Genomic DNA, 16230 nt, shown 5'->3' with positions numbered 1-16230 from the left:
ATATCTTTGTTGGCTCACAACTTCAGTTCTACATTAGTTTGGTTAACCTTCATAACACTTTAGGGTCTTACCCTTAATGTTTATTACAGTTGGGTCACTTTGTATTTTATACATTGGTGGGGTTTACTTCTTAACATTTAAATTACTTAGGTAGGTCTCTTTTTTAATTCAAGTGTTCCATTTGCTGCTGTACACTATAAATTTCCCCACTGTGGGATTAATAAGGTTTAATCTATCTATCTAAATTCACACCATAAGTATCACTGTAGGGTCTTAAACTCATTATTTAGACTTCACAAGGACGCAAGTGACCTGAATGTCACAGATGTTGTACAAGATCAGGAGAAAAAAAAGAAGAGACTGCGAAAGAGTAAAGAAGAACTCTGAAGTGCTGAAGGAGGTTTGATAGATCACTGAAGAAAACTTCACGAACGTCTACCCAGCAGAGTTCAGTATGAGCTAAATGCAACCTTGTATGAGTGTCTGATGGATAAAAAGCAAACCAGGAATGTAAAGATATATTTTTCAAAAGGTATATTTATTTATTTTGCCTTTAATTACATCTCTATTTACAGTAGCATTTCAACCATCATAGTTGTTTCAAACCCCTTATGAAAACAAAAATGTTAGTTTCTTTCCTCACTTTATGGGAGAAGTGTTAGGCTCATAACCCTCTTTGCAAAGTCAAACAGTCAGCGTTGATGACAGACATCCAGTGTGTGAGGACAGGATGAAGACTTCACTCTGGCTTTAACAGAAAGCTCAGGCTGCAGAGACATTTCACCGTCCTCCTGTTAGCCACAACGCTGGCTGCCAACGACTGGGTTTAATTACTTGAAGGTGTGCTGCTTTTGTTATTCAAAGACAACTCACACCTGACCCTCACCTCCAGCTGGAGGAGGATCTACTTTTGGCTGTCAACACACACAGTTCACTGCTTACACAAAGACTTCTGCTTCTTTCAGTTCGAGCTTTCACAACATGGAATCACAGTGGATGATAAATTGAAGCACCGAGCAACAGAACTTTAACGTCATAGAGAAATCTTTAAAGAGATCTCCACAAGTCTGTGAATATATGGAACACTAATTAATGGATGGTGTAAGTATTCTCCCACAGAGATTAGGACTGCAGCAGCTACTTTATTAGTCTGATCCATATGAACACAAATCCCCAGTGGACTCAGAGTGTGACAAGGAATCCCAAGGTTTAAATATGGAAAGTTTGATGACTATTCTTTGTTTTTGGCATAATCAAAAATGCGTGTCAGGGTAAAAAAAAAAGTGCCACAAGGGGAAAAGATACTGTTTTATAACAATTAAAAGGATATGGCACAACAATGGACACTGATGAGGGGGGCTGCCAAGAGGCCAGAGGACACTAAAGGAGACTTCCATGACCGATAGCTAAGTACTAACAACACTAATAACTTCCAACTTCTCAGCAGTTCATGTCAGCATAAAGATAGTAAACACAACTGGGAAGCTCAGATTTTCCTAAAAGCTCTGCTTTCTTGGAGAGGTATCTAATATACTCAACTACATGTGATCATATTTAGTAAATACAGTGCCATAGTGTCCACGCACAGGATCTTTAAGACCAATAATACAACCATCTTGAGTTGGCCATTCAAGTAAACATGTAAGTGCTGGATTTGTTCCATCTCTGCCATCCATCCTACAGGACATGAACACATCATGAAGCCTGTTGGTGGCAGCATCATGCCGTGGGAAAGCCTCTTTACAGAAAGCCCTGGAAGTCTTTAAATAATAAATGTTCTCTGTGGGCTATAATCCTGACAGGACTGAAGCAGAACTGCATGAAACACTGGGGAAATAAATGACAGAACCAAAGCTGTAACTGCTGCCAAAGATGCTCCTACTAGATACAAACACGAACACATTTAGATATTTTTACTAAAAATTCTTGAAGACTTTGACATGAACGTGTCATTTTCTGTTGATTGGTGACATCCACTGTGCTTCATTGTTGTGTCACAATAAATCAGAACCACTTCTGTTCTCCTACCAGCCCAGAACTCAACGGTTCTCCCTGAAATCCTACATAACTCAGCTGTGATTGGATAGTTTTACGCTCAAGAGCCATGAGAGGAGAAAAGGGTTCAGGATAAGAGTCATGTTGTCAAACAGCAACATCATAACAGAGGGAGGAGTCTGAAGGTATACTCATAGCTTATTCGTTGACTTTGACATTCACCTGAGGCCTCAGTGTAAAGATCAGCTGAAGGAGCTTTTCTTTCTTGTGAGCCCAGATCTTAGCAGGAAACACTCCCTCTATAAAAACAACCCAGTCAACATTTCAGCCATGGCATGTCAGGACCAGCTCTGCTCAGCAGCACTAACTCTCCTTCCTACCACCCTGTTCTCATGTCTCTTCAACTCAGCATGGAGTGAAGACACACAGGACTACAGACTGATTTTCTCCCAATACGACTGAATCACTGACATGCTGCTGCTGGCTGACAAAAATAACGGTAAGGTGGGCCTGCATCTGGATTATCTAGAAAGCGCTATAATTTCCCCCTGCCTGACACTAGTCTATGCTGAGGCCACGTCACAGAGAGAGGACCGTTCTAGATAACCCAGACACGACCAGGACTGACAGCATGTCCGGGGCTCACTGGTGGGAGGCGACACTTAAAATGTGTAGCCAGCAGGGGGCGCTTTGTCATCTTTGTTGCTCTCCAGGGAGAAAGGAGGAATGCGAACGTCAAAGTGGGATCCATCAGTCCTTTCAATACGAAACGTCCCCCTAAACACAGACAAGAAGACTGAGTGACTGAACCAGACATCAACAGCAGCAGGTTAGCGAGTGCTCGGAAAAGTTAAAAACCTTAAAATAGCAAATCCAACAGAACATAAACCATTCACAACATGGACAAAGTAGCCGAACACGTAGCCCATGTGGGATGCGTGTAGCAGTAGACTCACCACATATGACCACTGGGGGCTTGTAGAGACACATGGCTGCTGTACTGGAAGGCTGGCTGCTCTTTAGATAACACTGGCTCCTACGACGACAAAAACACAAATATACTGATTAAAATACAAACTGTTTATAAATGTGAGACACTGAATGGCTAACACTTTTTTATGTCTCATTTACACTGATGTGCTGGCTTACATGTGTTATTTTTGCTTAAACCTACATTCTTTACAATGAACAGCAGTGGGCGACTCCTCTGGTTGGAAAAAAAAAGGTCAGATTATATCGAGGTCTGGGAGAAAACAACCCTCCTCACTTGATCTGCTACCTCACTAAATGTTCTTCTAATGGGTTTATGTTCTCAATCACTAGTTTAATGTCGTCTTCAATACATTTAGACAAAAACAGGCGATTGAGTAGAATATGTTTTAGGCCTGGGGTGTCAAAAACGCGGCCTGTGGGCCAAAACCGGCCCTCCACAGGGTCCAATCCAGCCCATAGGATGACTTTGTAAAGTGGAAAATTACACAGAAGACATTAAGTGTAAATTTGTAAAACTGTAAATTCAAAATAATTTCTAGACCATGACAAGTTTTTTGATCAAGAAAAATACTAGATTGCTCGTTGTTCTTTTGTGTCTCATTTTTGTAATATTTTGTCTTGTTTTTGTTGTTTTTAGCCTTTTTTGTCTGACTTCTGTTGTTTTGATCATAAAGTAAAATACTTTATCATTCAGCTCCAGAGAGCTGTGACTAAATGTTGTGTTTCTTTGTAGACACTCTGATCTGAAAGTTGTAATGTGGAAATGATAAACTGAGGCTGAATGTTGCTGAAATTAAACTTATTCATCTTTAGCAATTTCAGGTTGTTCATAATGTTTTGCAAAAAGATAATTCCTTAAATGTGAATATTTTCAGAACATTCTTTTTTGCACTAAAACAAAGGAAACATGGTTATTTACAGGTTATTACGCTCTTATTTTACTGGTCCGGCCCACTTCAGATCAAACTGGGCTGAATGTGGAACCTGAACTGGAGTTTGACCCCCCTGTTTTAGGCCATATCTACAGTGTGACAGTATGTGGTGTCCTCAAAGACCAGGTCAGATCCATCACTCACCTGTTCACTATGATTTCAAACTCTGATCGTCCAGCTATGGAAAGATCCTACTGGATGTTGCATTTGTGTGTGTTGCATGTATGCTAACCCTGCCTACAACGCCTCGTCCTCGGACCGTCTCCAGGGTTCCTGACAGACTGAAGATCCTCCAGTGCCTCTCCCTCAGCTGAACCACCTCGTTACCCATGTTCTCCAGACGGATACAGTAGCGCCACTGCAGGAAGACAACAGACCAAACATTACTCCTTGTTCTCCTTTGTGGACGTTAATTTCACAATTTTCCCTTGACATGGTAGAAATGGTGCTACTCACCCAATAAACGTGGGAGTTCTGGGCCTCCTGAGAACAAGAAGGAATTGTCATTACATTTCAAACTCACTAAAGAGATGTATGTTAATGACAATCTGAACAGAAAATGGCTGCAAGGTCTTAACACGCACACCCAAATACCACCAATGACATGTAGACAAACTGTGAGTGGGTGTGGTTCTGGCTAGAGCTCTGACGTTTCACTTACCCTCATTCCCATGTAGAAGGGGATGACAGTGACTCGGATGTTCTCAGTGGTCTCTCTGTGGACGTCCGAGAGCTCCAGCCAAGGGTGGTTCTTCTCCTGCCATGCCTTCAGGGTGTCTCTGGCTGTGAACGGAGGAGCTACGGACACCAGAAAAGGACAAAACACACAAATTGAAGAACTGCTATCTCTTTTACATTACAGTCTTCATACAGTCTATGAAGATTTGAACCACATGTGAAACTACAAATGACGGCTAACAAGGAAACAAATTCATTCAATTATAATTCTGGAGGGTAGTATTGTTGACTTAAAAGAGAAATATGAATCTAACATTTTACAACAAACCCAGCCAATGCAGGAAAGAATACAGAAATGAACACCTAAACTTACACAATAAGCTTCAGTGTACCGCTGGCGGTACACCTACTAATTTGCATAGGAATTTCAAGAATGTCCGATGGCTGCAAACACGATTATACAAACACTATACGCCGATGGAAAGCTTAGATTCTCATGAATCCGCCGGTATAAACCACTTTCAGATGCGATTACCACAGCGGGTGAGAAAAACACATTTGTCCGACAAAAACAAATATTCATCCATCCGTTCTCTATACACGGCTTCAACGCACACAGCGCGACTCACATTTCCGGGTTTATTATTACACATAAAAAAAAAGATTCCACAAAAAACGGCCATAATCCAACCTTTTACATCCAGACAACACAAGCCAGTAAACTATTTTGTCCAAAACATGTCCTGAAGTCGGTATAAAATCCCCGAATCGGTCATTTTCAAGGAAATGCACCTCGCGATGCCCGTCCAATATTCCCTGTATTTTTCGTAATTTTTTTATTTAAAAATAGAATATTAGCGATTTTTGTACTGAAAACGGCTGGAATTGACTGAAGCTTAAAGGGTTAAACTGGAAGACAATTTTCTAAGAACTTGCTGAAAAACATAACATTAGTGCTGGAAATCATTTTCTCACTGTATGTTCATCATGAGCTATATACAGCAGAACATTGGTGGTGCAGTAAAGTGAACCTTTAGGCATTATAAATAGGTTTGTGTGTGCAGAACAGTGTTTACATTTTGCAGGGTTGTACATGAGGAAGCGCTCAAAGAGTTCGTGCTGAATGGGGATCTGCTCTGCAGAGTTGTAGGGCAGAATGTCTTCATGGCTCACATAGTCCAGACCTGAAGGAAGAAGAAGAGATGCTGTCACATGGAGGAGGAGATAAAACAATCATTAGCATCCCAAATGGAACCTTTACATCCAGCAGGAGCTAAACTGCTGACTAGGATCTGAATAAAGTCGACTGTACAGACTTAAATGCAGTTTGTCAAACTTAGGTGGAACTAAAAAAGGGATACTGAGCTGGAAGGTATCAGCAGCAGCATCGTAACATCTCCTGTCATTTTTATGTATAATGGAAGCCACATTAAACTGAAACAATTAATGATGACAGTCTGTAACATTTCAGTGAAGTCAGGTCTGAATACAGCTGCATACCTGGAATGGCGTACAGGGCTCTGCTGTCATCATGGTTGGCAAGAAACGTCACTGCCTCTGTCTGAGAGCGCTGAGACTGTCAAACACAGCACCAAGCGAGGGTCATACTCCTGGACACTTACAAACTATAAACAGCTACAGAGAGGCTACAACCACACCGATATGTTTTCATTTCTTGAATTCACCCAAGGGGATGACTAAACTTCTGCTACGTTTACTCCTTGAGTTCACACTACTGTGATGTTTTAGGATACTTAAAAGGATTTCTGGACAGAAATGGAGACTTTTGGAAACAAAAAGACACTCGTGTTCCGTTTCTGGTTGGGTCTTACTGTCACAACACGACTTTCTCTGATTTGTCACATTGCTATCCAGAAGAGAAAAAAAAACACATCAGCTTTGACAGCCAAATTCCAGGTGTTGCTGACCTTGTTGTTTCTGTTGTGCAGTTCGGGAAATCTCTGGTCTTATTTTTAACCATTGCAGTTCTTTCTTAAGCAACCAGCCTCCTGCTTCATTGTTACACCAGCTCACACATCTCAGTGTACATGAATGTTCATGTAATATGTGTTTTCAGGTGTCAGTTTAAACCATTGTTAGTGCTCCAGAGGGTTTTCCACTCTACCACAAACCATATCTTACTTTTTAAAACAGACACTAAATAGAGTGAATGCCCGAGAAACGGCAGATCAAAAAATATTTACAGTTCACCTGTTTGGATTCTTCTAGTATTTTAGCTTTAAATGAAACAAGACAGAAGCTGCTGATCCTGAGCTGGCTAAAAACACAACTTACTATATGAGGGCAGTCCCTGGTGTCGATGAGGACCTGGTAGTAGGTGTGAGTTTTCCCCTTCACCTCCTTGGAGCCGTGGGCTCCTGGGGGCTCAGGTTTGCTGAGGGAAGAGATGGTAAAAATTGAATTTGACAAAACTACAAAGCCCCAAAACTCAAACAGTGGGGGGCCTTTTGGTACAGTCTGCTAACAAATGAAGGCCTACCTGTCAGACATGGGAGGGGTGATGTCTCGGTCGTAGAGTCGGGCGTGCCAAGGAAACAAGACAATGCCTCTGTAGCCAAACACACTGTGGAGAAACAGCTGAAGACAACAAGGGAAACAGATAAATCACTATGAGATTATATATGTAGGATCTGTAATACTGCATAGGTTAGATGGGATTATAGTTGCTTGACAAGATCATACAAATGTGCTATAATAACAACATTTAGTTTGAATTTTATCACGATGTCAAAAACAGTTCAGATAGAACAACTACTATATACTGCAATAATACAATCCTAACACTGCCCTAGAGGATTTCAGTGTTTCCTCCAGGATTTTTTTCAGCAGCGGTGGCGATAAAAACAAATGACATTTGACTGCAGATCTATTTATTGAATGGCCAGTTGAAAATATCTTTCTAAAGGCTGAATGTTAAAAAAATATTTGAACAAGCTCATCTGAAAATGCAGTCAGCAATTACATAATAGAGTGTAGATATTAGCTTAATGCTATCAATTAGTTTGCTCACGTTATTGACACCGAGCCCAATTAACTGAAGCTACCGATATGTTACGTAATGTTAGCTGGCCATCAACATTTTGTGAATGTCTATTTAACTTGTAAAATAGAAAAGTTATCTTAAGCTAAGAACTTTTCTTCGGTAATCGCCGTCTTATTTTGAAAGACGACCCTCTGACCTGGTGACGTGACGTCACTTTCAAGGCCGTGCTCTCACGACATCAACGTCGTTTTAACCCGTCGTATCAAAGAGTAGATGCGGAGCAAGATAGTTATCTGTAGTTTACTTTAGTACTCGTGGCTACCCGACACAGTGCAGAACTCTGCTGTGAAGGTGGAGATGTGGCGGTTGTGTATTTACAACAATTACATATATATATATATATATAAAGAAAGAAATCTGAAGGAGCGGCGGCTAAGACTGGCTACATTTACATGAGGTTTCTTAATTTGGAATTACAATTTTGTGCTTTGCATTTACATGGAAATATTAATTCTGAATTCAGGTTTACGTGGACCACACGTTTTTTTCCCTTTCCTTAATTCCGCTTTAATGCTTGGGCATTGGAAAGGATTCTGATTGGACAGGGAGCGAACGTGACGTATCCCTGTTTACTGGAAGAAAACGAACTCCATTTGCCGCGGCATTTCTTTTCCCCAACATCACGGAGGAACAACTAATAAGCACGCTTTTCACTTTGCTTTTTATTGTTGTTTTAAAACAGCAACTCGACAGTGGCATACTACTTCTGTCGCAGAACGTGAACGTCGCTATGTCGTCGCTACGTGAGGAGCCAAGCATGCGCAGAATGACCGGAATTAACTGTATAGATGAATAGAACGTACACAGGAATTAGTTTATTGGGAATTAACATCGGAATAAACCAGGTAGTTTATTTGGAATTAAGTTTTTAATTCAGAATTAAGTGCTTACAAGGTGATTTTAAAGCGGAATTAACTTTAATTCCGAATTAAAGGTCTCATGTAAGCGTGGCAACTGTAGAGGAAACACTGGATTTGTTAAAGTCACAGCAGGAATCTGAGCTAGACCAGACAAAAGGGGCCTTTTCACTGCAGGAACTCGGAGCCGGCACAAGGGGCAAACATTTCCAGTAAGCAGCCCTTAAACCTCTCTGCAGTATCGGATCCACTGGACTCACAAGGCGAGGTAACGATTCTGCCTCAATGTCAACTCTGAGCACGTCAAAACAATGACAACAATGCTGCTGGCTGCTGTTAGCTTATATGGTAAATCTGATGTCGGCAATGTTTGATAGCGAGGACTCAAGTGGTACTCAAGAGCTTTTTAACTTAATGAACTTTGTTGTGTTCTTCCCAGTTCAAAAATCAGCTTCAAGCACCACGCAGCAGTTTATCAGGCCTGCTTAGAAGTACCGATCCAAGAAAGAGGTTCTACAGGACTGGTTTCTGCAGCCCACGGGTTCCTGTAGGGGAAAACGGCCTGGTATGTTCTTTTTGTGCGAGTATGAAGTGTGTCTTACCTGTCCTGTTTCGTATTTGCCATGCTGCTTCACAGCCTCAAACACTCCCACAGTCTCCAAAATCTTCCCTTCAGGCCTGTTCCTGCCAAAAACAGGCAACACCATTACACACCGCACCCCGCTTACTGTGCAAAACGCGAGAACAGACATCAAAACAGCATCATATATGGACCAACACAAACATCCCATAAGTCCCTGAGGAGCCCCAACAGGAAATCCCCCCGATGTGAAGAGGCTTCAGGATTTTCTCGCCTGTATAGAACATTTACATTCAGCCCTACAGGAGAGACAATCCTTCAGTCATAATCTCAATCACAACTTCGACACGATGGAATAAAACACGACCTTCAGTCTGGCAACAATACACACACACAGAGCACATTACCAGTGACAACAGCAGCTGGTCGGTTCAAATAAATAACACTTCAGTGCTCCTTGCACAGCTAATCTTCACAACAGAGATGAATACTGGGGATTAATGAGGTGGATATACAGACGCGGATTTAATATTCCACAGTAACTTGGTTTCAGGGTATTTTTTATGGGGGTATTGCACAAGAATAATCATGAGGTAAAATGATTTTACTACGAGGAATATAGTTACAAAACAGAATCTAGATACTGACCAAACAGCTTTAGGTAATGTCAGGAATGTTCTTGTACCATAACGCATTCAGAGCTGGAAATCAGACCTCACCAGCTGATAGGCGACTATTTTAACATCCTGCCTGGAAAAAAAATGTTTAAAAAAAATCAAATACTACTAAAGCAAAGGTTAAAGCAGTTACATTTAGCCACATTAAGAAGCTACTCACATAATTGTGCTCATTACTGACTCCACTGAATGTCTTGCCTAGAAAATGTAAGAAAATAGTTTTTAAAAAAGCCCAAAGAGTTTCAATATGTTGCAATACATATAAAGAAAAGCAGCAAATGCTTCAATCGTAGATGCTGGAATCGGAGTGTTTTTTTAGTGGTTCCTTCTTTCCAATACAGTGAATTTTCTCTTTATCTCTTAATTCTTTCAGCTCTTCCAGATACGAACACTGTAGAAGTAACTTCAGATTTAAAATATTAATGTTACAGAGGCTTTGTGAGTATTTTTAAATAACAGTTTTTACATTTTGTGCTGCATCAGGGCTCTGGGCTGCAACCATTTGTGAAGTCAGTGCTACTAAATGTGATCACTAGGAGAGAGGAGAGTGAAGAGCTAATGCTGGCCACTCATCATCATCACAACACAGCATGGAAACTATTTTACACACAGGATGTCATCTACCTGTGTTTGCTTCATATCAATTCATTTTTCAAAAGAAAGACTATTCAGACCCTCCTGTGCCACTGCAGCCCCAAATCTCTGAAGACCTGCTCTTCATGTGGCTGTGATGCTGTAAACAAAGGAATGCCATGTCTTCTACGTACTGCTCTCAGTGTAGCCCAACGTTTTCTGGCAAAGCTAAGTTTGCATCAAGCATTAACCAAGCAGGGAAAGATGTCCAGGTGGAATTGTGGCAACTCTAATGTCATGATATTTTCCTCTAAGCATAATGTTTTCATTGTGAATTTTTTTAAGCAGCATACTTTTTTGAATAAGAGTCATTCCATGGCAGCTCACCTAGAGTATCCCAGCTGAGCTCATGGATTTTCTTGAAAAAAAAAAATCATGCAAAAACTTCTACCTAAACTATGGGATCTTGCAAAATCCCACAGCTTTACTCCAAAAACTTTTTGTTTCATTTTGATGATAAATCAGCACTAGCTACTGACAGGATTACAAGTTCCAACTTTTGCTTGGAGTTGCTGGAATAGTCAGTAAAAAAATACAAAAACAGGGAAAACACGTAAGTCCAAGGCGTACGTAATCTACGTAACTAGGCCAGAGCCGGAAGATTTTTGATTGACAGGAAAGGGAGCAAACCAAACGTCTCGGTCCGAGCGCATTGATTGGCTGATGTTTTTCAGGTCCTGCCATGTCCACAGTTATTTTTTAAAATTTTTTATTCTTTTAGAGACCATACATACAAGTCCACTAAAGGTCAGTATATTCATTTTATGTGAATCAGACAAATTAAACAACAAAAAAAAAACATCCTCCATAATGCCTTTAACATAATAATGTTTCCTTTTTCTTGGTTGCAATAGAAAACACTTTATGGATATAAGGTACCAGCCCACCTGGACTTAGCTGCTTTCCAACACACTGGACTCCTCCGTTCAGTCTGAACCTCTGCAATAATCTGAGAAATGTCAATACACTGTGGCCACAGATAATCACTAATCTAAATTTAGCCAACCAACTGCACACTCTGAAACCAGGCCTAGTCAACAACTCTTCTTGCCAATAAGCACAGAAACTATCCGTTTCCCTTCACCCTGTTTCCGCTGTGCCGGAGCAGTGAGAGCAGGTCGCTGTGCCACTGAGCTGTCAACATGTCACTGAGGAGCTGTAAAAACAGCAGTGAGACAGGAGGTGTCATTATACAGTGAAGGCACTTGTAAACAAAAGCTGGGAGATACAAGATGGTACTGAATCACTGCTGCTGCTATTCCAACCACTGTGGGGGGATTTCACCCTCTGATTCACTCTACCTCTCCATCTGTCTGTCAGCACCTTTATCTGGTTGATCAGATGAAGGCAGCTACAAAAACAAGAGCTTCTCTCTCTGATGGATCAAAGCCAACTTCCTCTTATTCCAACATGGGTGTGAACCCCAAGCTGAGGGTGTAACCGACCAAACAACAAAGAAAATGTTTTTTTTTTTTTTTTTTTTTAAATCTAGACAAACGGATGCATTTTAAAGCCAGGTAGTAGTGAGCAGAGCTACCATGACTGTCCACATGTTACTAAGGATAGCTCTAAGTCTGTAAGCTCTGATCACATGTCCACACTGGGGGAAAAAAATCTGCTGGATCACGGTTTACCAGCAGGTTTCATTTATCCACCAGTCAAAACTACTAAAACACAGCATTTCTCCCTTTGATATTCTTATGCAGATATTACATGCAGCTACATTAGACAGCAATAGTAGAGCTTGGTGGATTTGATACTTGAGATAAAACAGTAAAAAGGTTTGAACATAGAGAGTGCATGCACAAAGTACTACACTCTAGAACCCAGCAGGTCATTTCAGGGCTGCAGTCTGAGGGTTCTGGTACACTGGTGTGGTGCAGACGGGGGGCAATTAAAGGAGAAACCTGAACCCTTGATCCCCACAGTGAGGAGATCCAGTGGCTCTGTTCTGCTGTGGGCGCCATTTCTACACTTGGAAAGATCACAACAAATTAATACTCAGATGTGCTAAGTGATCATCTGATCCTATGAAGAAACATTTCTATCCTCCTCACTGGAGTGATCTTCTCCCAGAATGACCCCCATTCATAGGGCAGAAGGTGTCACTGAATGGCTTTAACATGATAGTGATGTGAATTATTACGGCCTTCACAGTCGCCTGATCTTAACTGAGGTGAACACTTCTGGGAGATTCTGGTCTGACATGTTGGATAACGCTCTCCAACACATTATCAAAACACCAAATCAGGGAATATGTTTAGGTAGGGTGGTGTACATCACTCCACTGAACTTACAGAGATATGGAGAACCAATGCTGAGGTGTATTGAAGCTGTTCCTGCAAAAATGAGAAGCCCAGCATCTTACTTATATACTTTATTCTAAATTTGCCAGTGGTAAGAGAAATCACTACACCGTCTACACCAGACCAACTCTACCTTAAATGTCTCTGGCCGTATTAAATCAGTCCACCAAATAATAGTACTTTGAGGAAAGATTAGATTGTTGCATCTATGTGATGAAGTATCTCGATTTCGGGCATTGAATTCTAGATAGATACTTTATTTATCCCCTTATGGAAATTCAAGGTATCCAGTAGCTCACACAGATTAGACAGACAGACAACATAAGGTGCCTGAAATGCTGGTATTTACAGAAACGTGCAATAAGGTGCAAATTTGTGGCATTTACAATAAAAATACAGTATTATAAGAGTACAGAATGCAAAAAATAAAGTATCATAAAGTACAAAAGATGCAATGTGAAAACAGAAGTCATAACAGTGAGTCTGCACGATGGGTGTGGTGCATGTGTCCTGGTAGATCTGGGAATATCGGTTTATTTCACACTTTAGTAGAGTCAATGGAATATCACAGCCAACAGATCAGGTCAAGAAGCACTGTCAAAGGCGGTGGTTCATGGTGTTCTAGTTTCAGGTGGCTGTGGGGACAGTTTTCCAGTACTGTCTATTAATTGCCTATCAGCTGAATTTAAGTTCTCTGATTCCTAAATGTGAATATTTTACAGCTGCTTTCCTCCTCTGTGACTGAATATCTTTGGGTTGTGGGCCAGAGAGGACAATTGAGGACGTCATTTTGACCTTTAGGAAACGCCGATCTACCTTTTTAAATATTTTCCTACATGGTACAGACACAGCAAGTAATGGATTAATCAGGAAAATACTGACGATGATAAATCATTACTAGCAATCCAACTCAATGAATGAAAGGATTTGTTGAACAAAATGTTGTGGGGCAACACTGAAAGGCTTCACAGAGGTGTATTTAAGTGCTGCTAATGAGAGGATGTTGGAAGGTTAAGTTGATGACTGTAAAGCATAAAAACACTTCTAAAGACAGCAGACAGAGGTGTGAACAGATCTGAGTTACAGATGGGATTTCACTGTAGTGAACACAGAACGATTGTTTGCTGAATTCAGATTACACTTTGGCCTCATCTTTGTTAACCCTCAAGCGACCGAGTGGGGTCATTTATGAATCCAGCCATATAATTATATTTGCCGTTTTTATATCTTTTATCCAGAAAATGTTTCCTACCATGAATTTGTCAATCTACTTGTCCTACAGCTGCTCATAGTTTTTTGTAGAGATCGGCCAACTGGTGTGACAAGGATAATGGAAACTTGTCTGGGGTCTCTTATGACCCCAGAAAGATGTGTAGGTTTTTCACTATTGTAGGTGTTAGTTTTATTTATTTATTTCTACCTCTAATTGCTATATTTCAGTGTTTTGTAGTGCACGATAGCTGGTAGACCTACATTTTTATCCACAGCTGCCCTGGGGCAGGCAGACTGGCTGCCAATCCACTCCTACAACCCCTCTGACCACCACCAACAGCACAGCATACACATTCATACACCAGTGTAAGTGGCAGCACTGGAGGTAAGGTGGGTAAAGTGTCTTGCATTGGACAAACGGCTCTGCCCCCTGAGCCACAGCCGCCCCTAATCTAAATACTTCTCTGCATGTTACATTGCACACATACAGACAAGATGTTTGTGTACATTTTGTTTTCATGTACTTTTGATTTACTATTGAGGAAACAAAAGGAGAAAAGTTTTAAAAGAAGTGGCAGACAAAGCGTGTCTAAATAAATGTTATTGCGTTCTTACAATGCATCATACTGTTTATATGGTTTTACTTTGGCTCTGAGTCAAAAATGATTAAAATCCATGAATAATTACAGAAGGTTATTTTAGAATATCCATCTTAAAATGCAGTGGAGTGGAATAGGTAAGAAAGCACAAAAGAGGCACTAAAGTAGACATGTTCCTGTGTAAAATATAGTGGGGTCATAAATGACCCCAGTCGGTCATTTTAGTCGCTAAAATAGCTTGGTCGCTTGAGGGTTAACCAGAAACATGAGTGACACCTTTTAAACCACTATTTATTGTCTTCAGAAGCCTTTTACTGATGTTATCATCTTGTATACTTTGGTTTCCACTATACTTAGTCCTCTCAGATTGAGTTTCTATCGAGTTGTTTTAACCATATGTTGTAATTATTGGGTATAATATCCATTCTCTGCACTTTTGCTGGCCTGTTTATTTTTATTGTGCCAATTGTTTATATTTGGATTTTCTAATGTACAATCCTTGTAATTCTTATTATTTCAATTTGTGGGGTCAAATAAACTTTTATATTCATGTTTCTGGTGGTGGGTGAGTCATCACCTTACAGAGTATGGATGGCCTTCTTAAAAGCACCTTTGTGCCTTTTTGACTTGTCTGATTTGAATATGCAGATGAAGGGACACAAGTGTCACCCTGCCAAGCATCACTTCTCCCTACAGACTGAAATAGGCATGCCACTAAAAGATCTAGGCCCAGCTTGTCATAAATTTTAATCGTTCTTAGCCAGTCCTTGAGAATATTTTATCAGTGTCTGCTAAACACAGAGATCTGACATTGCAGTGTGGTGAGTACACTGGAGTCATTATTATTATATGTTGCTGTTTTGTTTCTGTCAACAGTAAAATGATACGGCTACATGTACAAACATGTAAAGAATAAGTGCGATCCAGCATTAAACCTTAAATTCCATAACAGACAAAGTAAAAGCACCTGATTTATACATTCAAATCAGGATAATTTTCAGATTGTTGCAATAGTTTAGAGGATTACAAATGTGCTTCCAGTGTTAATCTTTCTCAAAGGTGTCACTTCATTAAATCTTCCACGGTGTATACTAACTTTAAGTGTGTGGTGCAAGGATTTGACTCAGCAGGTTGGAGGCAGTCAGATCAGACGACGTCAGTTGTTGCTCAACCCATGCTGGCTAGCTACACTGCTAGCTAATGAACAGCAGAGGACGACTGTACTTTTATAGTTTTCTGCTGCTAAATGTCAGCTCACGTTAACAAACCGAGCTCATGACTCAGGCCCCATCCCCAGACATATGTCCCCTCAACAACAACGGGACCAGAGTCTTTAACACTCTCACGGTGCCATCTTAACCAGCTCGGATTCGGCTAAAGTCTTTAGCCTGTTAGCTCAGACTGAGGAGGACACTGGCTGCGTCTCTTACCGTGAAGACATGAACCTCCTGGGCTGAACAGCGCCGGGCAGTCCGCAGGTTCGGCACTGGAACCGCGGTCTGAACGCCTCGAAGCCGCCGGTGCTGTCAGCGATACTCAGTATTCTGTGTGTGTGCTTCTTGTTGTATTTACTGACGCTGCTCAGCAAGCCTCGGCGAAGCGCACAGGCCGCCATCTTTGCTGCCCATGCACGTCAACACACACGCATTATAGCAGCTGCTGGTGCTGCGTTCAGGGACTAGCTGGAATGGAGGAAGAACGGGA

The 16230-nt window shown here is 41.0% G+C and overlaps 1 protein-coding gene across 2 annotated transcripts; it reads right to left on the bottom strand.

Moving 5' to 3' along the window:
* Window positions 1-519: 519 nt before the first annotated feature.
* poldip2 (polymerase (DNA-directed), delta interacting protein 2) lies at window positions 520-16174 on the bottom strand. 2 transcript variants are annotated; one of them, XM_022215139.2, is made up of 11 exons: window positions 15957-16174; window positions 9122-9203; window positions 7099-7196; window positions 6894-6993; window positions 6099-6174; window positions 5675-5782; window positions 4582-4718; window positions 4377-4403; window positions 4153-4278; window positions 2952-3031; window positions 520-2772 (listed from the first exon to the last, which is right to left on the bottom strand). In XM_022215139.2, the coding sequence occupies exons 1-11, from the start codon at window positions 16139-16141 to the stop codon at window positions 2658-2660; spliced, it is 1134 nt and encodes a 377-aa protein (XP_022070831.1). In that variant the 5' UTR covers window positions 16142-16174; the 3' UTR covers window positions 520-2657. The 2 variants fall into 2 exon arrangements, with proteins under 2 accessions (XP_022070831.1, XP_022070832.1); XM_022215140.2 differs by having other exon boundaries at window positions 9122-9197.
* Between the last annotated feature and the right edge of the window lie 56 nt (window positions 16175-16230).

Source organism: Acanthochromis polyacanthus, chromosome 13 (assembly GCF_021347895.1).
Source record: "Acanthochromis polyacanthus isolate Apoly-LR-REF ecotype Palm Island chromosome 13, KAUST_Apoly_ChrSc, whole genome shotgun sequence".
Lineage (NCBI taxonomy): Eukaryota > Metazoa > Chordata > Actinopteri > Pomacentridae > Acanthochromis > Acanthochromis polyacanthus.
This window is presented reverse-complemented; position numbering and strand designations above follow the sequence as displayed.